The 26,721-nt window shown below is 36.6% G+C and overlaps 1 protein-coding gene and 1 long non-coding RNA gene across 8 annotated transcripts in view; one reads left to right on the forward strand and one right to left on the reverse strand.

Moving 5' to 3' along the window:
* Positions 1-26,721, forward strand: part of LOC145690816 (uncharacterized) — a 69,134-nt gene that overhangs the window by 36,624 nt on the left and 5,789 nt on the right. The gene's annotated exons all lie outside the window — the stretch shown is intronic.
* LOC145690815 (carcinine transporter-like) overlaps positions 1-26,721 on the reverse strand; it is a 70,774-nt gene that overhangs the window by 13,087 nt on the left and 30,966 nt on the right. For all 3 annotated transcript variants that reach the window (XM_081766118.1, XM_081766117.1, XM_081766119.1), the window contains exons 3-6: positions 23,598-23,725; positions 11,393-11,555; positions 5,470-5,627; positions 2,978-3,146 (exon numbers count right to left, since the gene is read on the reverse strand). In XM_081766118.1, the coding sequence (XP_081622244.1) occupies positions 2,978-3,146; positions 5,470-5,627; positions 11,393-11,555; positions 23,598-23,725 (618 nt within the window). The remainder of the gene's footprint in view (positions 1-2,977; positions 3,147-5,469; positions 5,628-11,392; positions 11,556-23,597; positions 23,726-26,721) is intronic.

Here is a 26,721-nt window from a genome sequence, read left to right on the forward strand (position 1 = left end):
AGAGAAAAGAAAAGAAAAACTTAATGATTATCTGTTATTTCTTATCTTGGAAGAAATATTAGACCAATCATATTTTAGCACGTATGTGTAAAAACAAAATCATAACGAAACTGGAAGCAAACTGACAATTTCCAAGCTTACTTCCCTGTTCTACAGGACAATTTCGTTTATCCAGCCCTCGTTGATCGGGATCTCTGGTTAATCCGAATCAGATTTGTGGACATTTTTTAAACTTAATGTTCTCATAGATCTATCTATGATAGCAAGAACGTAACTATAAGTATGTCAAACATTCGCTTTTTATTTTCATTAAATGTACAGTTTCTACGTAGATTGTACAATAAATTATTATGGTCCATAAAATGCTTTTCCCTGATCTTAAGAAAGCCTTACTACAGTGTTACAGGGCGTTGAAGTGGATCGACTCACCAGCGAGAAACAGCTTTCACTTTGGTTGACCTTGAATGCCTGGCTCACTTCCCCTACTTGAATCTTCTCAGATTTCTTTCTGTTTCCAAACGGCACTTGTCATTTTGTTTAATGTGTGTAGTTCAATCGGATTGTTTTTGTTTAATTTTGTTACAATTTCTAGGTGTAACTTTAATTTCGAGTGTCTGTGCGACACCACTCCAGCTCAACTATTAATGACAAACTGATTTATTCAAACTCCACATATGTTTGAAACAGAAGATAATGGATCAATTCTTTGTTAAGAAATGACGTGAAAAGTTATCGCAATAAACGTCAAGTATGCTTCTTTGAGGATTTGTTTCGCTTATTACCCATATTAGGGTACCTGGATTATCCGGATTTTCAATTTTCTGATTGCCTCTATTCTCAGTTAGTGCGGATAAACGATGTTATACTATATTACCAAAACTGTCCACTATTATTATTAAGTATACTGCCTTTGGCAGTTTTGGGACTAATGATGTTTTTCCCCATTTTGTTTATTTTAGGTTTGGGGCTGGATATGTTTCTTCCACGTTTCTCTATCATCATCCTCTATTAACCCATACTATCCAGAATTCCTCACTGGTATTTAGAAAAGTTTTCACTCCGCCTATTTGGTCCTAATAGTACTTTAAAATAGATATTAGCATGTTTTTGAAAAAAATATTTATTTTTCTTGTTTATTTTTTATTTATTTATTTTTTTTTAGCTCTGCAAATTAAATTCGAAAGTCATATACATATTGAAACAAAGGGAACATTTTGAAAAGTTGCAATTTTGAGGGAGAAAATACACTGCAAAAACATAACTATTAAAATCAAATCAATCCTTCCTTCTGGAGTCTTTCCAATTGATCTACAGGGTGTCCAATATAAAATGCAACTCGGAGTTTGGGATAGTAGAACTTTTTAACCTGAAGTGATACACCAATAATGGTTATACCAAAATGAAGCCTTGTTCATGCATATATTTTTAAACTAGGAAGCAACGATTGCAGTAAACTAGGAACCACACAGTGTTGCCAGATGTAACGGAAGGTGTAAATCTTTTTTTTTTTTTTTTTGCAAAACGTGTAAATTGACTCATAACCCATACTTATGGATGTTCTGTCGGAAAGTTTCATTTTGCTTAGTTCGAGTAGCTTGGAAACTATGGAGCAGGAGAAAGAATTTTCATTTCCACCGGTAACTAATCGGATGAGGCCTCTGTAAGGGGGAACTAGAAAAATCATAGTTTTCATAAGATAACACTTTGAATTGACAACTTTGCTGTTGTTTCAGTGCATCAAAAGATGTGTTAAGAATCTGCCTTATGCAATTTCTGAAAACAACGAAAAACGAATTTTAAAATTATTATGATAAAATGTTTACTTATATGCACCCTGCAACACTGCTACTATCAGAAATGAGTGAGTAGGTTTACAGTGGATGCTAGAACTGTCCCGTGTTTTGATTCAAACACTGGTTCACACGTTCACCAAGTTGGCAGCAAGTTTACGAAGATTAGAATTGTTAATGTTCTCAATGGCACTGCGAATGTTCGTTTCCAGGTCTTGAATAGTTCGAGAATTGTTCTTGTATACCTCTGGATTTAAATAGCCCGATAGAAATTAATAGCAGTGTTGTCAGGTGCATGTTAGTAAATATTTTATCATGATAATTTCAAAGTGTGTTTCTCATTGTTTTCAGGAATTGCATATTGTACACAGATAATTAACACATCTTTTGATGCACTGAAACATCACCAAAGTTGCCAATTCAGAGTGTTAATTTATGAAAACTACGATTTCCCTAGTTCCCCTTACAGAAGCCTCATCCGATTAGTTATCGCTGGAAATGAAAACTTCTTTTTTCTGCTCCATATTTTGCAAGCTACTCGAACTAAACAAAATGAAAATTAACGACAGAACATCCGTACGTATGAGTTATGAGTCAATTTACATGTTTTGCAATATATATATATATATATATATATATATATATATATATATATATATAGCTTCGGTTACATCTGGCAACACTGTATGGTTTCTTGTTTACTGCAAGCGTTCCTTCCTAGTTTAAAAATATATGCATAAACATGGCTTCATTTTGATATAACCATTATTGGTGTACCACTTCAGGTTCAAAAGTTCTACTATCCCAAACTCCGGGTTGCATTGTATATTGGACACCCTGTAGTTGAGTCTTTCTCCTCAAAATACATTGTATATACTCATAAAATAGTACAAACCTCGCGTCAATATATCATACAAAGAAAATGCAACAATGCTATGACGAAACAGACTCCAAAGTTACTTCACGGTTGAAACCAGCACTGCCAATCCATGAGCTTCTGCGCTATGACGAAAAATTGCCATTGCAACTTAAGTTGCCAAGGGGACGCAATGGGTTAAGTCAAAATATTTTCGTCTACTTTCAAATCAGCAATCAGTTGTGCTCTTCATCTACTCTTCGCTTTCCTTCCAGAGAGCTGACTGCACATTCCTTTCCTATTGTATAAGACAAGAAGAGTACAGACTTACTTGTACAGGAAAATGAAGATAACAGCCGGAAAAGTCGTTGTAAGCTGATAAATGACCCAATCTCGAGCTAGCCAGGCCACCAAAGGAAGGAGAGAAACCCCGATAGTCCATCCAATACATTGCCACGAGCAAAATGACGCCCTTTTATTGCTGTGAGTCATTTCAATACCTATGAACAAAATGTATTCATTCAACTATAGCATAAGATCTCTTTAGAAGAGAAGAAAATCATGAATGATAAAAATCTAAAGGTAATTGATGAAAAGCGTGTGACATATCCATATGTATTGACTATGGAAATACTACAGTATAATACTCACTCCGAATTCTATTTTTTAAAACTAAACACATATTTACATAATTTACTTTCGACTTAAATAACACATTTATATAATAAAATATAACCATTAAGATTTTGTTTTCATCGATGTAGTGTTTACTGTGTAAAATAACACGAGTAATCGTTGGATATTGCCACTACAAAAGTGTGAATATCGCCAAAGCTAAGAAATCATATTTATAATTATTTCAACCTACAGTTTCTCTTCACATACCGAAATATGTTTAGTAATTTTAAATTTGAAGTCAGACTAATTAGCATTATTATAATTGCTGTGTATATAGCCTATGTGTAAACATGCTACTTGCAAACAAAATCAATAGAATTATTCTTCAATTATTTAGATGCTGACCAAAGAGTCAATTTACTACATTCCATAATATTTTATATATCCGTCTACACAAAACTAAATAAAACCAAAAACTAGTTTTGTAATTAAATTCAGTACATATTGTACATGGTTAATTTATTAAAAAGCTTTATGTTGAACAAATTGTGTAATTAACAATTTTTTTTTATTTCTTTTCCTATTCTGTATAGTTTTTGTCAGTACCGAGGCACTAAACTTTGTCAGTGTGTGTTGTTTTGTTATCTAACATGCGTCTTATCCTTAAGTCGAAACTGTAAATCCAGTCACAAATTCCTTTTAGCACAATATGGCTTCAAATTAAATTAATTGATTGATTGATCTTAGTTTAGCGTCCCTTTCAGCAGTGAGGCTATATGAGACTTGGACCTACTGACTAACGTGGAATCCGAACCACATGAGCTCCCGACGGGAATTGAACCCTGATGGCTCCAAATTTAAATTTGATTTTAAATAATACATATTTGTGTTGTCTTCAATGGAAGGAATATCGATTGACATTTCAGAAAGAGAAATTGAGGGGCATCTGCTCTAACGTCCGGCTCTGCTAATTACTGTTCTTATGAGAAATACATGAATTATTATCGCAAACCTTGACTGGAAGGACTGGAAGGCTTCAAAATGTGAGTGTGGAGATGAATGAAAAGAATTTGCTGGGTCGAGCGGAAAACGAATGAGAGGGTGTTAGAAACGGTGGGGAAGAAAAGAACAGTTTTAACTATTACTAAGAAGAGGACATTGGCTACCATATTTGATGGACGATATTAAAACAAAAATAATTGTACGTAAAGACGAAGAGGTTCGCTGAGGGCCGTGGAGCACGGAAGCTTCTCAGTTGCGGTAAGTGACCTGTCAATAATGACAAATATATACCTATGATGATGAATAAATTCAAGAGTAGAAAGACCAGATATGCTCTTTTTACCGGCATGCATTTCCTCGATCCCGACGTATGCTGGCACCCAGCAGAAAACAACAGCATAGTTTCGTTGGTGCAGCAGATGGTATCTCTGAAAAATATCTTCAATTAAGGGTAGTTTTATAAAGAAATTCTGGAGGCTTATTGTAATGCTTTGTGATCAATAAGATCATAAAGGATCTTATGATCTTATTAAACACTCCGGCCTTCCTTCAACAAGTCGTTGGAGTGTTGCTGAGAGTCCAGAAACCTATCGTCACTGTGGTCGAGAATTGGACATTTTGAGAAGCTCTCTGCAGCGTATTCTCACAAAAGTTTTGCATCTTCATGGTTATAAAGTTCAATTGATTCAAGAGCTGAATCCTACTGATCACATGCAGCGAAGATAGTTCGATGAATGTATCCTGGTAGACAAGGAGGAAATTGAACGTTATATCAACGAAATTCAAAAACAATTATGCAAAATGATCATGGAAAATTTCAACAAAAGAGTGCATATGTGCCAGGAAAGCCGTGGAGGCCATTTACCCAATATACTATTCCATACATAATCCTATACTGTATTATTTATGAATCAATAAAAGATCTATCATTTTCTATTATAAACCTGTTTTTCCTATCAAAATAACTTATTCTGTGAATTCTGAGATTTCACCCATTAGATATATTATTTCCAATTTCAGTATTGATTTCATATAATTGGGTTGGAAACCTACCGTAGGTTCACACTGTGAAACGAAACTGACTTGTTTTTGTCCTAAAAGTAGTAAAACGATACTTTTTTCCGTCTACAAAATTGGACAATTGTATCTTATATGTATAGCATAGTTTAGAAGTTTAAAAAAATGTTAATAAAATATTCTTACCTACTGCCATAGGCGTTTGGTATACTGCTAAGCTGGCAGCATTGCTTAATAAATTAAAAGCTACGAACACTGGAAAGTACGTTGATAGAAAAACACAAGGACCTCTTCCGATCAGCATTATTGGTAAAGCAATCAGCAATGTAGTTTTGCGTCCTATGCTGAAAGAAAAATAAAATGCTTAAAATTACCCCCTTGCGTTTCAGTGATATCCATGTGGATGCCATCTTATTTAACATTTTCAGTCCAAGTGTTGCACAATGCAAAAGCTTTCTATTAATAATGTGAATACTATCCTCGTGCTTGCACAACAACTATGCCCTGTATAAAGGTCTAGACTGTATTTTAACAGTAAACGAAAACCTAGTATTACAGCATTCGCGTAGGTAAATGACATCTGGAATGCAAGGACTTAAGCAAGAGGTGCCTGTGATAGTTTTTAATAGAATTCTTGGATGGATATATGATGGATATTTGGAAAAGTTGTGACCACGATTAAATTATGGTATCAAACGTATAATGTACCAATGTAGTAAAAACTAGAATTCTTTACAACTAAGTGTCAGAAAATAGAGAAAAAGAATAAAGAAAGAAAACAGAAAGCTCACAGAGTATTCGAAAATTGTGACACGACCACGTTAGTACTATGTCATTATTATTGTCATTTAGAACTTTTTATTAAGACTCTAGCATCTCATGTAATTTTGTTAGCTATGTTGCTCTATATTAAATATGTAACTGTTATAAAATGTAAAGCAACTCCAATGAGTACAACCATAAATAGGATTATCGTATTATCGTGCTATTTTAACCACAACATTTTGGTGCGAGCTAAATCTTGCAAAGCGGGACTGTTTGGTGTAAAAGAAGTATTTTTACCTCTTTTATCAGTAGAAAATACGTAGTTAAGCCATTTTTATTTTATTTATGTTGGATGTATCAGTTAATGTTGGTTAGGAATGTAACACGCATCTTAGATGCAAAGATTAAAAATTTAACTATATTCCCTGACGTGGCGCGTTCTACAAAATATTTAGCCTTACTATAAATTAAGATATCAATATCACTATAAATATCAAAATGTGCAGTAAGGCATTGTCAGTTCTTGTACCTCGAAGCAAAAGAAGTGAAATTAAGAAGCAGGGGATTTAGAACTGAGGAGCTGTCCCAGGATTTGTTAAAAGGTGTCGGTCGTTGAATTTTCAGTTCAGTTAATGATAGCTTTCTGATAAAATACAAAACATATAGGCTGACATCAGTTACGATAATCATTGGAATGTGGGCAAAAACTCTACATGTTTATTCATTAAAAATGCATAAAACAAAAGAGTCGACACAAAATAGAAATTATTTTATGTCTGACGAGGGAAGGGCACAATATCACTCAGAGATAATTGCACCAAATTTTGTGTAAGAATAGGAAATGGAATAGAAAAGAACGTGTGGAAGCATTCGTTTCTCAGGCTTTTGGAATCAGAAATAATGGGCCCTACAGTTCAGGAGAAATATAGCCTGTCAATCAGATATTCATTAGACGGGGCCTTTGCTAGCTGTTGCGGCCAATGCAGAACAAGCTAAATAAAGTAGAATGAAAACAGAAAAGATACGCTGAACAGAAAATGCGCCAATGTTCGCCCTCAGTCCCACCAGGCGAATCGCGGGATAATAAATTATCAACTGTCCTTGTCATTACACACGTTATCTGTATAAAGAGGTTTTTTTTAAAAAAAAGCAGTCTCATCTGTTACAGACTGAAACTTCTTTTTAGCAAATTTATTTTTTGAATACAGTACCTGGTACTATGTCTGTGCCTGTTATATTATTAATGTTTCTGTTAACAACTGTTTCATTATGTCAAGAAACAGAATATAACTCACTGTACGGTATATTAAGGTTAACTACGGTATTTTCTAATCTTATTGAGACCAATTTAGAAGCTAAGTTTATGAACATGGCGTGTGTGTAGACAGTGAAGACGTTCTGTCTCATCTGTACTAGGCAACAGAAGTGAAACGCTTATGTTCATTTTGTGTAAAGTGTAGTGTTTGTGAAACACGCGTGATTTATATTTGGAGCCTTGAACGCAGTTATTACGAGGCTGTTTCTATCCAATACATTTTGCTGCTTTCTAGTGGTGACAAGATCAAATATTTCCTTTATTCTTTGCGCTAACATAGTTGAGTTAATGAACAGTCTTGTATGTATTCAAATGGTTATTTTTGTTACAGCTATCCAAACTCGTTCCCATTTTAAACATCATCACTAATCCCAAAATATATATGTAAATTCGCCTCATAAACACACAATACTTTAATTTTGGTGAACGCCACGTCGTAGATATCAAACAACCGTACAAATGAAATCCGTTAATATTGGTGGGTTCAAACATTTAATACTTGCGTACTAAGAGCATCTTATAGTGTGATGAAATACAGTAACTTCATTTTAACCCTTTCCTGGAAACCTTCTGGCGACACCCATGTTTAATTTCTATATATTTTTCTTTATTTTTAATATAATTTCATTAAGCTAATTAGTGATGCACACCAATTCGTAGCGGCAAGGGCAGGGCAGTTAACAGATTTAATATCCCGGGATTCGCGTGGCGGGACAGAGGGCGGACATTGGCGCATCTTCTGTTAAGCTCATCTTTTCTGTTTTCATTCTGTTCTATTTAACTTATTCTGCATTGGCCGCAACAGTGAGCAAAGGCTCCGTCTCATCAATATCTGATTGACAGGCCATACTTCTTTAGAACTGTACGTTCATTAATTCTGATTCCGAACGCCTGCGAAACGAAAGCTTCCACACGTTCTTTTCTATTCTCATTACCTACTCTTACACTAAATTTGGTGCAATTATCTCTGAGTGATATCGCATCCTTCCCTCGTGAGCGTGTGAATGAACTGTAAGTTACGCTCGAAGAAATAGAAATTAAAATATAATTTTAACCTTGATCTGATAGTGAACATTTCTGAAGAAATTTTTTGGAAGACGTAAATGTGGATAGGACACAAGAAAGAATGACTGAAAAGAGAAAGAAAATATATACTAACGAGACCTTAGTACAGGAATCAGCAAATTGGATCCGTCTCGATCAAAACGGAGGCATGGTAATTAAGTAAGCGTCTTGTAATTGTATGTAAGGACGTTTTAATCGTATATTCTATTGTATTCTGTTCATTCTAAAACTTTGGTAGACTTAATTCAATACTGATATAAGACTCGATGTCTTAGTACACGAATAAGATCTCAGTAATTAATCGGCTAATGTATGTGGTTTGTCCGGTGTCAACAGTAACACTATAGAAGACAAGACCTGCAGTTTAAAATGAAATATGAACCTTGGTAGTCATTGGATGATCTCCGGCTGGGAATCGAACAGGAGACTTCGTGTGTTGAAGGAATACGTGCTAAAGGAACCCATTCTTGGTGGAGTTGAATGAATAAAGCGGTTTTCTGTCACTATCCATTACCGTTTTTGAACTATGGAGAGAAACATAAACACCCAAAAATTATAGATATGCTCAATGTACATTTACAGTTGATGAATTATAACAGACATGAAATTTGAATCCACATCGAAAATAGTTTCTCGCTTGCTATTGAAATTTTCCGCTCTAACAAGATTAATATTTAAACCTGAAGAAGTTGTGGGTTTCTACCATTTTTTGCCTCAGATAGTGGGATAGGGGAGCAGATGGAGTATGTTCTAAGAACTTTGCGTTCACATTAGAAAGAAAATGTTCGCCATGTATGATATTATCAGGCACACTCTATAGAGACCAATACTGGAAGAGGTAGTAGGTTTCTATCACTTTCATTTTCAACACTAGGATAAGAAATGAGATGGAATCTATTCTTGCCTTCCTGTTTCGTTTATCACGAAATGACTCCTCCTTATCTATTACTGTGATTGCTCTAAGGGATCCGATGTTGAAACTGCAAGTTGTAGTAGATTTCCGCCACTTCTGTTTTATATACAACGTTGAAAGCTAAGTGGGAACCTATTGTAAAATTCTGTCTTTTTAGGGTAGAGCTGAAAAATGGTACACGGGAATTAGAGCCTTTTCCAATCACCTTTTTATTATAAAAATTTCTTCTTAAAAGTAGTGATAAATATTACAGATATATATATATATATATATATATATATATATATATACGAACATCTAGATATCTTGGTGGATTGTTGATGAATTTGTAAGAGCGCAATGACTAAGCGTTTTAGGCCGTTAGAAACCAAGACTCTTCCGGTCAAGATGTAGATAGGTACCTTTCCGAGACCAGGCGCCTTATAGACGGAGATAAAACCCAGAGATAAGACATCCTAGCGAGTGGTAAAGTGTTTGTAGACACCAGGCTTTGTAGAGAGTGGTTAGGATAAAGGAGTTCTCAGAGACTAGGCGCCTTATAAACTGAGGATTGTGATGAATCGGTGGAGATGGATGGCTTCTGCAGTATTCTGGCTCCTTTTATTCAGAAATGGTGCTGATTACATTAATCTTCGTCATTTGCCGACTGTAGACTATAGCTGACGATTCTTCTTCGTAGTTGTTGTCTGATGTTTGTTTACAGCCAGCACGAGATGTTGGAAACAAACACACGTGGACCCTTGCACTATTCCTGGGATCCTGAAGCCATATCAAGAAGTCTTTTCTCGGTCACTATTACCGTTTCTTTCTCTAGTGATCATTATTGAGATCGGAAGTACAACTGCACCATCTTCGAGATGAGGGGCCTTATTCCGTGACTGTCTTTGCAAAACTTATGGATCACGACGCAAGAAATGCTATAAGGAATCATAACTGAAATCCCGATTGTTCCTAACTAGAACGTTAATTTTACGTTCGGTCCTTCACGTTGCGTTCTGGTATGAGACCCAAGAACAAAGATAGAGCTTGTTCTTGCAACACTGAATCTATCTTGGTTTCAGCTATTGAAAAGTTCACTAAAATATCGCTAATTGTTATCTAGCACCATTTCCTTTGTAGCGATTAGTTTTGAGACCGGAAATTATTGATTTCTACCACTATAAATAGATATAAAAATAGAGGCGGAATCTATTCTTGGAACGCTCAATCCGTGTCTCTGACCAATTTTACTGTTTGGAGAGCTCTATTGAAATCGGAAGTTGTAGCAGATTTGTGACAACTCCAGTTTTGCTGGGGTAAGGATAATATGAATTATCAATTGTCGGTATATTTTAGATCTTTACTTTATAGTAATTAGATTTATATTTGTTCTGGTTTGAACAAAGGGTTAAGAGCACAGATGGAGTGTACTCTTGGGACAATGGATTTATACAAATAAAATGTTTCTCGCTCTGTTTTCCGGTTTATGGCATGATTCCAGTCTATAGACAAACGGAGGGATATACTTACGCATACTTATGCATAACATAGTTAGAGGTTCAAAATGTCCAAGATTTCCTTTTCTTAACATATAATTTAAATATACCTATTACTGATTGTCTACCCCCTAATTAAATTATGTGAGGAATAAAAAATCATGCTTACTCTAAATAAAATAAAATAATAGGCACACACAAAGAATTAGCATTTCTCATGACAAAAAGAGTCCTAGTATATTTGTGGTACAAAGCATCGGTTTTCAATCAACGAAAATATTTACGTCTGTTAGTTGAGATGCTTTGTGAACTGATTTGTGTAAAGGCACACTACGGAAAGAAGTCGAAGGTAACGCTTGCAAAACGTAGAATAGAGCACAAATGTTAGACTTCCCAACTATCATTAGCCATTGCGAAATGCTAGATAATAAAACCTAGAGAATATACACATTTAACAATTTTAATTGTACATATATTAAGAAATTCCGTATTGGCGACCTTCACTGCTGCATAGAAAACTTTGTGGGAGTTTATAAAGTAGCATAATACTTAGAAAACATGTTGGTAATTACTTACGTGTCTGCCAGATGCCCAAACAAAGCCATTCCAACAATTGCTCCTACTCTGCCCCAGAAATGAAAATTAGCCACATACAAGTCTTTCTCACAAACCCAATCGTTCTCTGAAGGGGCTGTCCTGCTATACCAAGTAGTGTCATACTCCCAGCCATATTGGCAGCCTGCAACAGAAAAATGATTTACAAAATGGAAAAGAAACATGAGCTTACAGGGATGAACTTAGTGGTACCGTATTTTGTTTTGCCGTAATGGCATAGCGTATGAATTGAAAGGACGTATAAAAGCTACAATAAACTTCAATGCATATCGATCACAATCTAGACATGAGTTCTTATATATACACAATTATTTAATGTCAAGTTTACGTGCTCAAACAAAAATGCTTCAGTATACAGTTGTTAACCAAATCATATTACGTAATTATTGACGAAGTGCATATTTCAACCAGCTCAAAGAAGAAGATTTGTGCTTTAAAAGCTACACGAATAATTCACGCTACACTAGCAAGGTAATATTAACAGTGTACTGGTTTGGAACAAATGTACGAGAAGACGGCTAGTTCTCAAAATCTACTTCTGTTTTACGCTGTTTAAAGAATGCTGAAGTCGTCAAAATTCTGTCTTTTTTAGGGTAGAACTAAAAAGTGGTACACTGGAATTTTCGACTTTCCCTTACATTTTATTATAAACGTTTCTTCTTGTATACAATGGAAATAAATATTACATATAAAATATAAGTTCCCGTAGATATATTTTGGTTTGCTGAGGAATTTGTAGGAGTCCAATGACCAAACCTCTTAGGATTATGGGAACCAAGGTTCTTGCCTTTTAATGACCAGGCGCTTTTGAGAGGGGTATAAAATCCAGAGATCAGGAGTTCTAGCAGAGACTAGGCGTTCAAGCAAGAATGAACTCTCACAGACCAGGTTCTAGAGAGTGGACCATAAGGAGCTTTCAGAGACTAGAAATCCTAGATAGTGGTGGATATTGATGCCTTCTATGGTGTTCAGGCTCCATTTATCCAGAAATGTTGCTGACTGCTTAAATCTACAAGACTTGACGATTCTTGACGATGATTGACGATGTCTTCTTGACGGTTGTCGTGTGAAGTGTGTTTACAGCCAGCACATAGTGTTGGTAGCACATGTGGAATCTTGCAATATTTATAGAGTATATCCCTATCATTACTCTCTACTTTCTCCAGCTCAATTTCCGTCCCGAGTAATGTTGCTCACGAGACGATAAACATGGCATAGCTCTTCCCATTTTCTAGATAAGATCAGAAATTTGATGAGATTCATGGCCAATACTGGTTCACCCAAATCTTATGACTCAAACACCATTTATTTGTTGCATAATTCATAGTATAAGAACTATAACTTAACAAAGGGATTGTACGAATTCAATAAAGAGCATTTATCAACGTCAAAAGATACGTAGGTCATTACAAGATATACTTCAAAAATATAGTTTAAATGTTATGTCACACCCTTCGTGGATCTCTCGTGACGAGAAGAGTTCAGATAAATTTATTAATTTTATTTTATTTATTAATTTCATTTTCCGCCTTAAGAACTCTGGGTTCATGGCTTCGTCAAGATATAGATTTTTACTAGGGGTACATTAGCAGCGCCTTTTATTCTCAACTCTGGAGGAAGACAGATCACGTGTCTGACAGGCGACTGACCAGGAAATTCCTAAAACGAAGTCTACTTGATTGTAATCGGAGGTCGGGCGGGAAAAAAGATGAAAGCAAATCTGCAATTCAAATTAAAACTGTATGCTAGTGTGCTTCCAGGAATTTACTGCAAGAGTTCGTTCGAAGAAGCTGGTGACAATGTCAATATCATAGCAGGTAACCTAAGTTTTCAAAGAACTTCGCTTGTTCAACTGAATGACAGAAGGACAGTACTCTAGTATTACAGTTGCAAAACGCACGTGTTCTGTATTGACCGTCTAAGTTAGAAATGGCTTCGGATGCCTCAACTTTATCCGGGAAATTGCGGTCGTGGGTAACTATCGACGATGCGTTTACTACGGACGGTAGAGTGGTGTTGTGCCAAGTGTGTGATAAAAAAAAATGCATGTTCAATGAAATCTCAGTTAGAACAACATGTACGAAGTGCACTCCATGCAGGAAATAAAAATTTACGAACTGCAAAAAAAAAAAAAAAAAAACTCACGACGCAAATGCATCAATATACTTCAGTGAGTGAGTTTTTCAAAGACTTGTGCCAAGCAATGATAGCAGCAAGCATTCCTCGGAACAAAGTTCAAGTGCCAAAATACCGTGCTTTTCTGGAGAAGTACTGCGGGCGTCGAATTCCTGACGAATCCGCTCTTCGAAAGTGTTATCTCGAAGTTTGTTATAGAGAAGCTATAGATACCATTAGGGCAGAAATAGGTAGTTCATATATATTTGGATTTCTGCGGACGAAACAACAGACGTTTTAGGACGTTATGTAGCAAATTTAGTGATTAAAAATTTAAGTGAAGATGCTCCATCTAAATCCTATCTTATTGCGAGTAAATTGCTGGAACGCATGAATCATTCGACGATTTCTCGCTTTGTAAACGATGGTCTTAAAAGTTGTGACCGGGAGGAGTTCGGGAAGAAAAAGTCCTTGTTCTTTATACATACAGTGCAGCGTACATGTTAAAAACGGCTAGAGCACTTACAGTTTTTTACCCTCACTTAATTCATTTCACCTGTATGGCCTATGCTCTACAGCGTGTTGCTGAAGAGGTGAGAGACAACTTTTGCGATGTAAATCAACTAGTTTCTTCCACGAAAAAATGTTTGTTAAGGCGCCAGAACGTGTTCAAGTTTACAGAGATCAACTGCCAGACGTGCCACTTCCTCCGGAGCCTATGCTAACGTGATGGGGCACTTGGACACAGGCAGTACATTTCTACAATGAACATTTTCAAAAAAATTAAGCCTGTTGGTCATTCATTTCCATCGGAGTCTGTTGTGTCAGTTGACATTGTTCAGAAACTGTTTAATGGCTCAAAAGTAGCGTGTGATATCGCATACATAGACATCAATTTTGTTAGGTATCCACAAACATTGAAAAGCTAGAGACTGTTGGGCGGCCTCTTTCGGAATCCACGGAAATCATAGAGGATGCAAAGAGACTACTGCAAGGTGTGTGTGGAGATGTAGGAGAAAAAAAGTTCGAAAGAAACTACAGTAAACCCACGTTAACACGAATTCCAAGGGACTGAAAAATCAGGAGTTCGTGTTAAAAAAAATTCGTGTTAACCGGGGACCCACATTTTATTATTCGAATACATTTTCTTCATACATACGCACTACAGTATACAGACTACATACCACTACAGTATATTATGTATGTCATAGAAAACAAGAGATGGTATCGAGACGAGAGTGAGTAGTCTCGGTCTCATCTCGGTTCCAAATTCGAGACGAGACCAAGATTATTCTCCGTCTTGATACCATGCACAGAATTGTATCGAGACGAGACTGAGAGTTTCGGTCTCGTCTCGATTTAGAAAAGCACGGCTTGGTCTCAAATTCGAGTTAAGATCGAGATCGAGACTAGTTTCGGTCTCGGTATCATCCTCTGAAAAGTGAAAACACTACAGCAAGCTTATGATCCTATCTTCGAAGATAAAAAAAAGTTTCCACGCAGAAAATCAAGGTCAAGTTATAAAATTGACAACTCCGCTAGCAGGTTGGGTACCGCTAGTAACGGAAAGGTATTTGACTGCTGTCACCAGTTTGGAGTTACAGGGGAGAGAAGACGTTTTGTCTCGAGCTGTCACTAGCTCGTCTGCTAAGCACCTGCATGTTCAGCTCTTGACGGAGGACAGAATCAACACCTCATAAGAGAGGAAAGATACCCGTTTCTGGTTTTTCTCTTATTTACAAGGCAATTTTCGTCTGTATAAATACTGTATGACAAAAACTGATCTGGAGTGAAATTTAAAATATTAATAATGATCTGGAAAAGCTAAGGATTGAAAGTTCGTGTTAAATGAAAACATTTACTGACTCAAGGGACTAAAAATTAGTTCGTAATTCGTGCTAACCGAAATTCGCGTTAACCGATAAAATTTCCTATAAGATAACGTACATCGATGCCGGGACCGAAATTTTGTTCGTCCTAACCGAGTGTTCGGCTTAAGCGAGTTCGTGTTAACGAGGTTATACTGTATAACATCCATATACTCTGATAGACGTTGTCTCACTAGCACCGTCTATTAGCGTTACAATCGTAATTCCACCATGCAGGTCACGTCAATTTCTCTGTAATTCCATCTCATTTATGGACATCTTAGAATGCTCAGTTTTCGGTTTCAGGTGAATGCATGATGTTAAGCTTACTTGTTCCCAGAGTTCTCTCGTACACCTGTTCGATTGAAGTTTTGAATAATTCAGCTTAGAGAGTAAAACGCTGCTGATATTGCAGAGCGTTAACTGATGGAAAATAAATGAAGTAAACTTTTAAATTGAAGCATTTACACAAATAATTTTGAAATTTTCTGAACTACCAATGAGATCATGTTATATAGTACACGCCTGAAGCATACTGAAAGGCTTGTTATCCATTGCCTAAAATGCCCAAATATGGCACTAGAATACTGGTAAACTCTGCGCAGAGCATTGCTGCATATGCGAGCATCTCGGTTTCACTGAAATGTGCTGTACAGCATTAATCGGAGGGAATTCTTCAATTTAACATCCTGTGGCTAGGCTGACGGGAGCAAATGATAGACTAAATGAATGATTCTGAAAGAGCTGATAGAACAAGAAGTGGAAGCAAATACCCTAATACGTACAATAGAGCCACCCTATCACCCTTGTGCTAACTAGTAGAGAATAATTCACACCGTACTTTCCTTTTAGTTTATTGTATTTTGTAGTACATAAAATATATTGCTTTGTATTGCAATCTAACTTGACATTCTACAATCTAAGTAGAAACTCAAACTTCCTGTATTGAGAATACTACCTGGCTCTCACATACATAAAGGCCGAGTGTTCTAACTACCTAGCCACGCAAGAGTTCTCAATTATACTTGGAGTTATGTTCAGTTGGTTTTTTAGTTTAACGTCCCGTTCAGTAGCGTGGCTATATGAAACGTAGAGCTACTGATTAACGTGGAATCCGAACCACATGAGCTCCTGCCGGGAATCGGATCCGGGTTTTCCACGCCAGAGACGCGTATGCTAACCGCTTAGCCACAAAGGAGCTCATACTTGGAGTTATTGATGCTAGGGATGGGCAAAAACGGTTTTTATAAAAACCGGAAACCGGTTTCTAAAATACCGAAACCCGAAAAACTGACATTGGCATTACGACACACTGCCAATAGGCTGTCGTAATCCGGGTTTCTTTCCAGCACTGCATTTACAGTATAACCTCGTTAACACGAACTCGCTTAAGCCGAACACTCGGTTAGGACGAACAAAATTTCGGTCCCGGCATCGATGTACGTTATCTTATAGGAAATTTTATCGGTTAACGCGAATTTCGGTTAGCACGAATTACGAACTAATTTTTAGTCCCTTGAGTCAGTAAATGTTTTCATTTAACACGAACTTTCAATCCTTAGCTTTTCCAGATCATTATTAATATTTTAAATTTCACTCCAGATCAGTTTTTGTCATACAGTATTTATACAGACGAAAATTGCCTTGTAAATAAGAGAAAAACCAGAAACGGGTATCTTTCCTCTCTTATGAGGTGTTGATTCTGTCCTCCGTCAAGAGCTGAACATGCAGGTGCTTAGCAGACGAGCTAGTGACAGCTCGAGACAAAACGTCTTCTCTCCCCTGTAACTCCAAACTGGTGACAGCAGTCAAATACCTTTCCGTTACTAGCGGTACCCAACCTGCTAGCGGAGTTGTCAATTTTATAACTTGACCTTGATTTTCTGCGTGGAAACTTTTTTTTATCTTCGAAGATAGGATCATAAGCTTGCTGTAGTGTTTTCACTTTTCAGAGGATGATACCGAGACCGAAACTAGTCTCGATCTCGATCTTAACTCGAATTTGAGACCAAGCCGTGCTTTTCTAAATCGAGACGAGACCGAAACTCTCAGTCTCGTCTCGATACAATTCTGTGCATGGTATCAAGACGGAGAATAATCTTGGTCTCGTCTCGAATTTGGAACCGAGATGAGACCGAGACTACTCAGTCTCGTCTCGATACCATCTCTTGTTTTCTATGACATACATAATATACTGTAGTGGTATGTAGTCTGTATACTGTAGTGCGTATGTATGAAGAAAATGTATTCGAATAATAAAATTTGGGTCCCCGGTTAACACGAATTTTTTTTTAACACGAACTCCTGATTTTTCAGTCCCTTGGAATTCGTGTTAACGAGGGTTTACTGTATATTTTATATAATATCTATATACTCTGCAACTATCGACTTGAATTACCATCTGGAAATCATCGACGTAACTATTTGATGGACTAGTAGATCCAGTGATTTATTTGTGCATTTTGTAGAAGGGGGGAATATACAGGGTGTCCAGTGAGGAAATGCAAAGATTTTGGGAGGTGATAGGGGAAGTCATTCTAAGCCAAAATGCCTATATGAGCATAGGGTCTAATCCCCTTCGTTTCGGAGATAGGGGTGAAGTAAGTTTTTGCCGCTTGCCCTTCTCAAGTTCCGTCTGAAAGCTTATAGAACACCCTGTGGTTGATTTTACGTTAAGTATTATAACTCGTTTTAAAGCCACTGAAACAGGCTTTCATACAATATACAGTTTGTCCACGTACTGCATACAAGAGGGAAATAATGGACGGAACATTTTCGAATTGTGCTATAAAATTCCCTTTTTCAAACAATTTTACGCCATTCTTTGGTGGAAACACTGGCAATAGAGTAGCAGGATCTAATTGGGGGAAAACGATGATGAATACCACAAACCCAGGTGAAACGTCAATGTAGTGTCTTCATTAGAAAGCAGAGAACATTTTTTACTAATCACTCTGTTACAAGATTCGAATTTGCTATACCTTATAGTGGTTACGAATGTTAATTAACACGAAAGCTACTTACTTTCTTACTTTGTGTACCGGAATTACTTGCCTGTTAATCGTCAGGAGCTTTTCCTTTATTAAAATATAGTCTAATACTCATTTCCTTATGTTCTTTTTAAGGTGCTTGTCAACGAAGAAAAAACCAATTCTCAACTGCAGTGACTGCTCACTAATAACTGAAAATGTTCTATTATTATTATTATTATTATTATTGTGCTACTCAGATGAAGTATGATAATCAGTGGTAAAGAATTGTTACTAAAATATGGAGTTGAAATATTGTACTTTAAAATCGATTGTATAGCCTAAGAAAGGTGGAAAATATCTTCCCAGGCTGGGAAGATAGAATTAAATCTAGAGATAGGGAAACCAAAACTTAGAATGGGGGAAATTCCCAGGCTTCCCTGGCTACAAATAAATCTCTGAGTAGATCTCTATATGAGTCTATATCTACGACGCTGCCACATAGTGCAATTTGCGTTTCCTGAACAGGACCCGAAAGGTATATATATATCGCTTTATTTTGATTTGTAGAATAGTGCACTGTGGTTTGTGGGAGCGATTTTTAGAACACTCGATACATATTTTTCTTATCGTCTTCTATTGAATGTGAAAGAAAATTCCATGTAAAATTATATAAGAATCAGCTTTAAAATAACTAATTTTTTATAACAAAAATTTACTACATTTAAACATTAACTGTGGTCATACTTAAACAAATCTTTGTCTTTTACGGCTGTATCATAGATCATTTGGAACACTTAGTGTAACTCTGTAGAGATCGTAAAAATAGCATAGTAAATATACCCTTGATTTAAAACGTAGCAACTGTTCCATCATACTTTGTTCGTACGTTTCTACACTATGTAGATTTTATATTGGGAGGAAAGAACTTGGGATGGCCGGAGCCGGTTTCTGGTGGAACTCGTTTCGGGCTCTGAACGGATCCAGTTTTATAAGATCTGGTTCCGGAACTGAGTTTTCGGATCCAGGTCTGAAACCGGTTCCCAAGATCCGGTTCCGAACCGGGTTTTGGATCCAGGTCTGGAACCTGTTCCTAAAATCCGATTCCGGAACCAAATTCTTCGGATCCAGATCTGGAACCGATTCTGAAAACCGTATCTCCAAGAACCGGTTCCTCGCGCAACCAGTACTTTGTGGCCATCCCTACGCTAAACCCGAGCTGCTGCCATTTTGTGAACAGTGTGCTAGATGAAATGGTGGAAGCGATAGGCAAGCGCCCAAATGGCGGCCGCTTGTCTCATTTGGCTAAACAAACTGAGTAACTGGCAAACTCATTGGTTAAACAGGCAAACTCATTGTCTAAACAGGCAATCTGGCAAACTCATTTGGCTAAACACCAATTGGTGGACATTTTTTTGGGGGGGGACACAAGCGGGCCTGGGCGGAGAGGGCACAAACGCGTGGTCCTCTTTGCAGTGTTTTGAAGGTGAACTTTGTGCCTCCTTTACGGGTCTTTGGGGGGTTTTGGATCCTGGTGTGGAACGGGTTCCTAAGATCCGGTTCTGGAACCGGGTTTTTGGATCCATGTCTGGAACCGGATTTTCGGATCCAGGTCTAGAATCGGATTTTCGGATTCAGTTCTGCAATCGGTTCCTAAGATCTCGTTCTGGAACCGGTTTTTCTGATCCAAATCTGGAACCGGTTCCTAAGATCCGGTTCTGGAACCGGGTTTTCTGATCCAGGTCTGGAACCGGTTCTGGAAACCGGATGTCCAAGAACAGCCGAAACTGGAACTTAGTGGCCATCCCTAGAAAGAACAGGATTAGTTCCCTATTGAAATAAGTAGGACTTGGTAAGGACAAATTTCTAGCACTTCGTGTATTTGTGGAGATGGAATCTACTCATGGAACACTGAATTCTTTGCAAAAAGTAGCTTATTGTTGTGTACTAACCAGTAGCGTAGCGTGATATTCCGAAAGGGGGATGTCAAAGTTAGTCATTTGTGCGATATAGTACTACTGCAAGCAGCAATACATAGCTATTCCGAATGGAAATATAGGGTTATACAAAATTTAGGAGGAAGCCCCCCTAATTGGAGGTCTAGTGGGGCATAGAGAAGCGAATGCGTGAATTACGTTAGAATTTAAAAAAACAATTGTCTCAGCTCCTTCTTGCTACTACCGTTGTGACGAGAAAACTAGGCCCCCCTTTTGTATGAACATTGTTTCCAGTATCGTTCCCTTCATTTCTTTCTCGTGGGCGGCTTTTTTCTCCACATACCACACGTCAATCTCGTTCTTTCAAAAAAAAAAATCGCCCCTAGAAATTTGTCATCTTGGATCCGGAACTCAGACGCCCGTTCGTGAATATGGGCCTGATTGTATATATCATTTGAAGATGTAAATACAAAGCACTTAAACCAACTCTGGGGGCCTGTTTCTGTATCCAGATACTGAAGTCAAGGGCGCAAATCTGTCTTCAACGTTCGTGGGATGGGTAAGACTGTTCCCATAATCCTTTCCTTTTTTAACGATGTTCAAAATATTTATGAAGTTGAAAAAATGCTGTGGAGGATTAGGGAAGTAGAGTTGTCTATAACATCGGCAGGAGGGTACATTTTAAGGCTTATTGTGGGGGGAGGGGAGAAGAGACTCATATTACAGTAGATGAATCAGATTTCTGAGGTAAACCTGTTGTACTCGTATATTATATACCAAATGATGTAGATGAAATAGTGGTACATATCATTATTACAACTCAGTGCCGTGAGCACATTCTGAAATTTGAATATATGCATAATAATAATTGACATGTTTCTACTTACGCATACACAATGATCCACATTAAAATTTTAGGACATTTGTTTTATAACAATACAAATAATGACTTCCCCAAAACTATGAAAGAAAATCAATCAGGTCTATATTTGGCGCAACAATACTCTTATCTGAGCAAAATTATGATTACCACAATAGCATTATAGGAATTGTTACAGGAATTAAACAAATAGTTGAAAATAGACTACTAATAATTAATGACAATGAAATATTAAAGAATACGATTCTTTTTTAAAAATGAAACAAGTCAAAGGACATCAGTTTCGTTTGTGGCAGTCGGATAGAAATCATCATCACAATCTCAAATCGGATTATTGGGGAAGTGGACAAGATTGTAGGGAACATGTTCCCCTTATGTCCCCGAGATTTGTGCCAGTGACTGAAAGGCCCTGGCACAATCTTTGCGAGTGACGGGGAGTGGTGGCTCTCTTGTCCTACTAGATCGGTGCCCGTAATTCTACAGAATGCTTTATATTTATGCCTGTGTCTTTGAGCTCCTTTACGATGAAGATTACAATTACGATGCATTTAGTTGCGATTAAGGCATAACTATTTTAATACTATTATTTACATAACCGGCATGCTTCAAAAATGCGTTGAACTAACCATTTCCGTTTGGTTCTATTTCCTTTATATAGGGCTCGTACGTTCTGTTCAGAAACTATAGCTTAGTTCAAAATATATACAGTTGGAAATACTTGAATATGCCAGCATATATCTAAAGCAAATGTTGGGTTGCAAGGGATGAGGAGGAGTGAGAAGGGAAGTATTGCGCATGCGCATTCAACAGAAAGCAGACGAAAACCCCGATGGTTTCAGTAGGCCTGGAAGCCCGAGGAAAATAGCATACGACAGGAGGAAAGAAAGAAAATGTGCATCTAAGCGACGCGCATGCGTAGGTTCCTCTTGTCAAAGTAAGTCGAGAGAGCGCGCCAGAAGATTGCAGTGGAAATAATTGTGATAATTACAAGCAGACAATTTATATATAATGAAATACGTACTTTTTCTTATTAACAGGGGATGCCGGGCGTACCGGCGTTCTCTTACGCTACCCCGCTGGTACTAACGTTTCCTGTTCTATGGTGATCAATGTTAAAAACGGAAATTGTTTATTTTTATCACTTCCGGTTAAAACGAAAGTTTAACTGAGGAGATGAAACCTACTTTGCGAAACCTATTTTTATACACTAGATCTATTTTTAAACAAACTGAGAATGCTCCAAGAGCATTGCCAGAACGAACTTAAAAACTGTTATCTACGGAAAATTGGTTTTATTAAAAAAATGCAAAGATGCTAAGCTATTTGGCTCATAACTAGAGGAAGAATAATTGACATATGGAAAGCTGGAATGCTAAAGAAAAAAATGAACTGCTCGATCCATAGGACTGGATATTAAAACAGGAAGATACTAAATTGAACCATTCGAAGCACAAGCGGAGCAGAGATTACAAACTAAAGCGAAACTGAATAGATCGTAAGTGACAACGGAAGATGAAAATGTTTCGATTATTGAAGCTAACGCAGCAACTGTACTCATATTAATTGTTCTGCGTTGGAAGTCAAATGCACATATACATGCTGCTTACAGTTCTCAAGAACGCACATCAACAAGTCACAATACTTCTGGAACCGTGTAATCGGGTGTGATGAGAAAGTGTTTAGTTTATACGAAGAAGAAAGCCTGGTAAAGGTTCTACGATATGTTTTACAAAGATATATGCTCAAAATTGAAAAAAAAAATCACAAAATATCTTTTCTCTATGACTTACGGTTCTCCAGAAATCGGAATTTTCTTGGCCAATATCTCGCGAATGGTAAGAGTGACGCAAAAACTTCGATCACTTTCTCAGATAGTTTTTGATCCTCTATCGAATGGGGGGCTCAAAATTAAAAAGAAATGCAAATAACACACACACACACACACACACACACACAACAGGGACATAGAGAATTCAGTAACGAACTTGGTATTGCTGGTTTTGCTCTGATACCTGTGGAGAGACAGCGGACGGACGATAGAAATAGCCGTTCGACAAAACTTTTCATAGTTATTAACATACACCTGGTGTATTCATTTGTGAGTTCGAAAATAATTAATGAGTAATCGACACTAGATCTTTCACTATGACTCCAAATAAGACAAGTTTAGTAATTTCAAGTCATATGCAATACTAGAATATTTTATTCAGTTTCTCATGGTGAGTATTTACTGGTAAATTCTAAATTAGTATAAAAACTTTCCTTATAATTTCTTCTTCATATCTTCCAATATAAAACAACCGGAGTATACAAATATAGACACACAAGGTAACATAGAAAAGTTACTACTTTTTCTGCAATTAACATAAAGCACATGTTACCTGCCAAATTACTTACTTACAACTTCTCTGCTAGTTGTGTTGGGATCTGTCATTTCATAAATATCTTTTCGTTCAAATGAAGTCTCATTTAGATCAAACATTTTACATTTGCTGAAACTCATCAAACCTTTGTTATCCTTTTCCCTGAAAAAAGAAGCACAAATATTGTGTAGTAAAAGATATAATTCTACTCAATTTATTTGATTGAGTTTTAACCACCCTGATGGCAGAACAAACTGAAATGTTCGTAATATGTTAATATTTTTTAAAACATCCTAATGCAGTATTACAACTAATTACCAATTATATGAACAAAGTATACGTAATGTGCATATATGGATTGACATTGAAATATGAAGTTTAGATTAAAAATAGAATTCTATGGAATGCCGATATTACAAACGTAAGTAACTCAACGAATACATCCAAGAAAATGTATATGCTTTGGGGTAGTCATCGAACTAGAAAATATTTTGTTCCTTATGATAGAGAGTTTTCACTCTAACAATTGACGCATCTTCACCAAGTACATATTCACACAAGGTCAGAAACAGAAGAACTAAGAGTGAAAACAACTTTGTGTACCATGTACTATAACCATGGGGTAAAAATGCTTTCTTACGTATAATAATATAAAGAAAACAACACTTTCATTTTGTGACATTCGTTATTTTTTGACCATTATAACTCATATGATTATAAAATGTGTTAATGGACACCATGTTATAAAATTAGGAGGTGGTTTCTTATACCAAATACCCATGTAACGAATACTCAGTTAGTACTTGAAAGTGCATCTCCATACCCAACTTTACTTTATATAGTTCGTTTCGCTAATATTGGAGGATGATAAAATATGGATGTTTAGTAAGAGTGCATAATAATTCGGGGATGTGGCACAGGACCGAAACGGCATACGACTGAAAATTGAGCTCACAAACATGTTTCAGTCCTACGAAGTGTGGGTCCTGTGCCATTTCGGTCCTATGACGGTTTTCTCCTATATATCTTCAACAAAATAAGTGTTACTTAATATTGCGTAATTATAAGATAATGTATTTTTTTTATTATTTCGATCGTATGCAGGTAACTGCTTTCGATCCTATGCCGTTTCGGTCTTATGCCTGTATCGATCCTATGCTGTGTCAGTCCCAGGCGCGGAACCAAAGGGGGGCTATAGGAGCTATAGCCTCCCTTTCGCGGTCAGGTATACACTGAATAAAATGGGCTTCAGTTCTGTTTTACATTGGATAAAGCGGCAAACTAGCCCATCCCTTGATCATATCCTGGATCCGCCACTGGTCAGTCCTGTGCATGTAACTCTAATACTTCATGTGTAATTCAATGAAACGCTTGTGTTAAGTTCCAAAAGTTTAAAGCCAAGTGGTTTCAAACAGGGTTGGAAAAAATAGATTTTTTTTAAAAAAAATAAAACGTGTTTAAAAAAATGAAAAAAAAAATGTTCAAAATGTTTTAAACATGTTTTAAAACACGAACGAAAAAAAGTTTTAAACATTTTGAACAGCTTAAAACATTTCAAAATGGTGTAATAACTTGTTTGTTAAGGTCTTTTACCCTTTACTTACAACCATTATTACATATTCGTCCTATATACTGATTAGTGCAACATTGATAACAGAAATAAAATCGTTTGACTAAAAATGGCTTTTATATAGTTTTTTAAATGAATTTTTATTGGCCACTTGTTGTTCAAAATTATTTTCGAAAAAAAAAATATTTTCGTAGTCCACTAGTGATAATGCACCTTAATATATCAAATTTCGTTTTGGTAGCACCGGCGGTTTTGGAAATAACTTTTGAGTATCCTCATCTGATTCAAAATACTGACTTTGTATTTCCCTAAGCTGTCACTGATAACGCTCCTTTTTTTCTTTTTTTCTTTTTTTTACCTACTTTAATTTGTGTAACACCACTGGTTTGCAAAATGACTTTCAAATGATTATTGTATTTAATATGGCATTTTTTACGGTATTTGGCTCAAATAATTGTATTGTTATTGGAATTGTACACACATGTACATAATTTTTACTCAATTAATCATCTGGAGGTGGGTGAAATTTTAGTTGCAAAAATTTGATTACTATTTCGGCAAACTGATGCTAATAAAATTATTTTAAAATAATAAATTTTCAAAAATTGATGTTTCATGTTGTGCTAACTTTAGAATATTTTCTGCAAGCCTATGTATTGGTTGTTGTTTAATACTGAAGAAATGTACTTCAATAAATGTACTGAAGAAAAACAATATTTGGGACATTCAGGGTACAATGGATCCAAGTACATTTTCAATAATGTTCAGTTTTGTTCAGCAAATGAATTCTATTTCAAAACGTAATATCTTCACAGTCAAGAGTACGAAATAAATGAAACTAAAACCACGTCAAAGGCGTGGGCTAGCTTCATATGACAGCCGCTACACAGGGGAGACAGTGGGGGCAGGAGGGCAGCCGCGCCCACCCCCACTCTGAATTTCAGATTTCGGGGGCAGTAAGGCAGATTTAGAAACTTTTTGATAAGCAAAGTCCAACAGAACAAGTTTGAAGTCCTTACACCGAATAAATAAGTATGAAATATAGACGATAAAAACTGGAAAGTTGCTTAGCCACAATTTCCAGAAATTTAAGCAGGTCCGAAACTCGAAAGTAGATCCACCTTTGAAATCCTTGGGCCAAAAAGAAAAAAAAAAAATACAAAAGAGCAATATAAGCCTATAGCTCCTTGCCAATGGAAATTGATTTTAACTGATCAAACTCCGTATTTATTCGGTGTAAGGACTTCAAATTTGTTCTGTTGGACTTCGCTCAGCAAAAGGTTTCTAAATCTGCATTACTGTCCCAAAATCTGAAATTCAGGGTAGGCGGTAAGAGGGTGGATAACCTCTAAACGGACGCCCCTCTCTAGCGGTAATTACATAAAACTGTAGATTGCACCTTTTCACGTAGTTTTCTTCCTTTCTATTCGGATTCGTGTTTGCGAATATATGACGTTTTACGTCGGTGTATCCTTTTTGACACACCTTGCATTTACTTAATGTATTATGCATCACTGACTATGACATTTGGAGCTTGACTTGTTAATCTTTCTCACGCAGCAGCGTACACAATATCTTAAATTTATGA

The sequence above is a fragment of the Thermobia domestica genome, chromosome 7 (assembly GCF_964235325.1).
Source record: "Thermobia domestica chromosome 7, izTheDome1.hap1.1, whole genome shotgun sequence".
Classification (NCBI taxonomy): Eukaryota; Metazoa; Arthropoda; class Insecta; order Zygentoma; family Lepismatidae; genus Thermobia; species Thermobia domestica.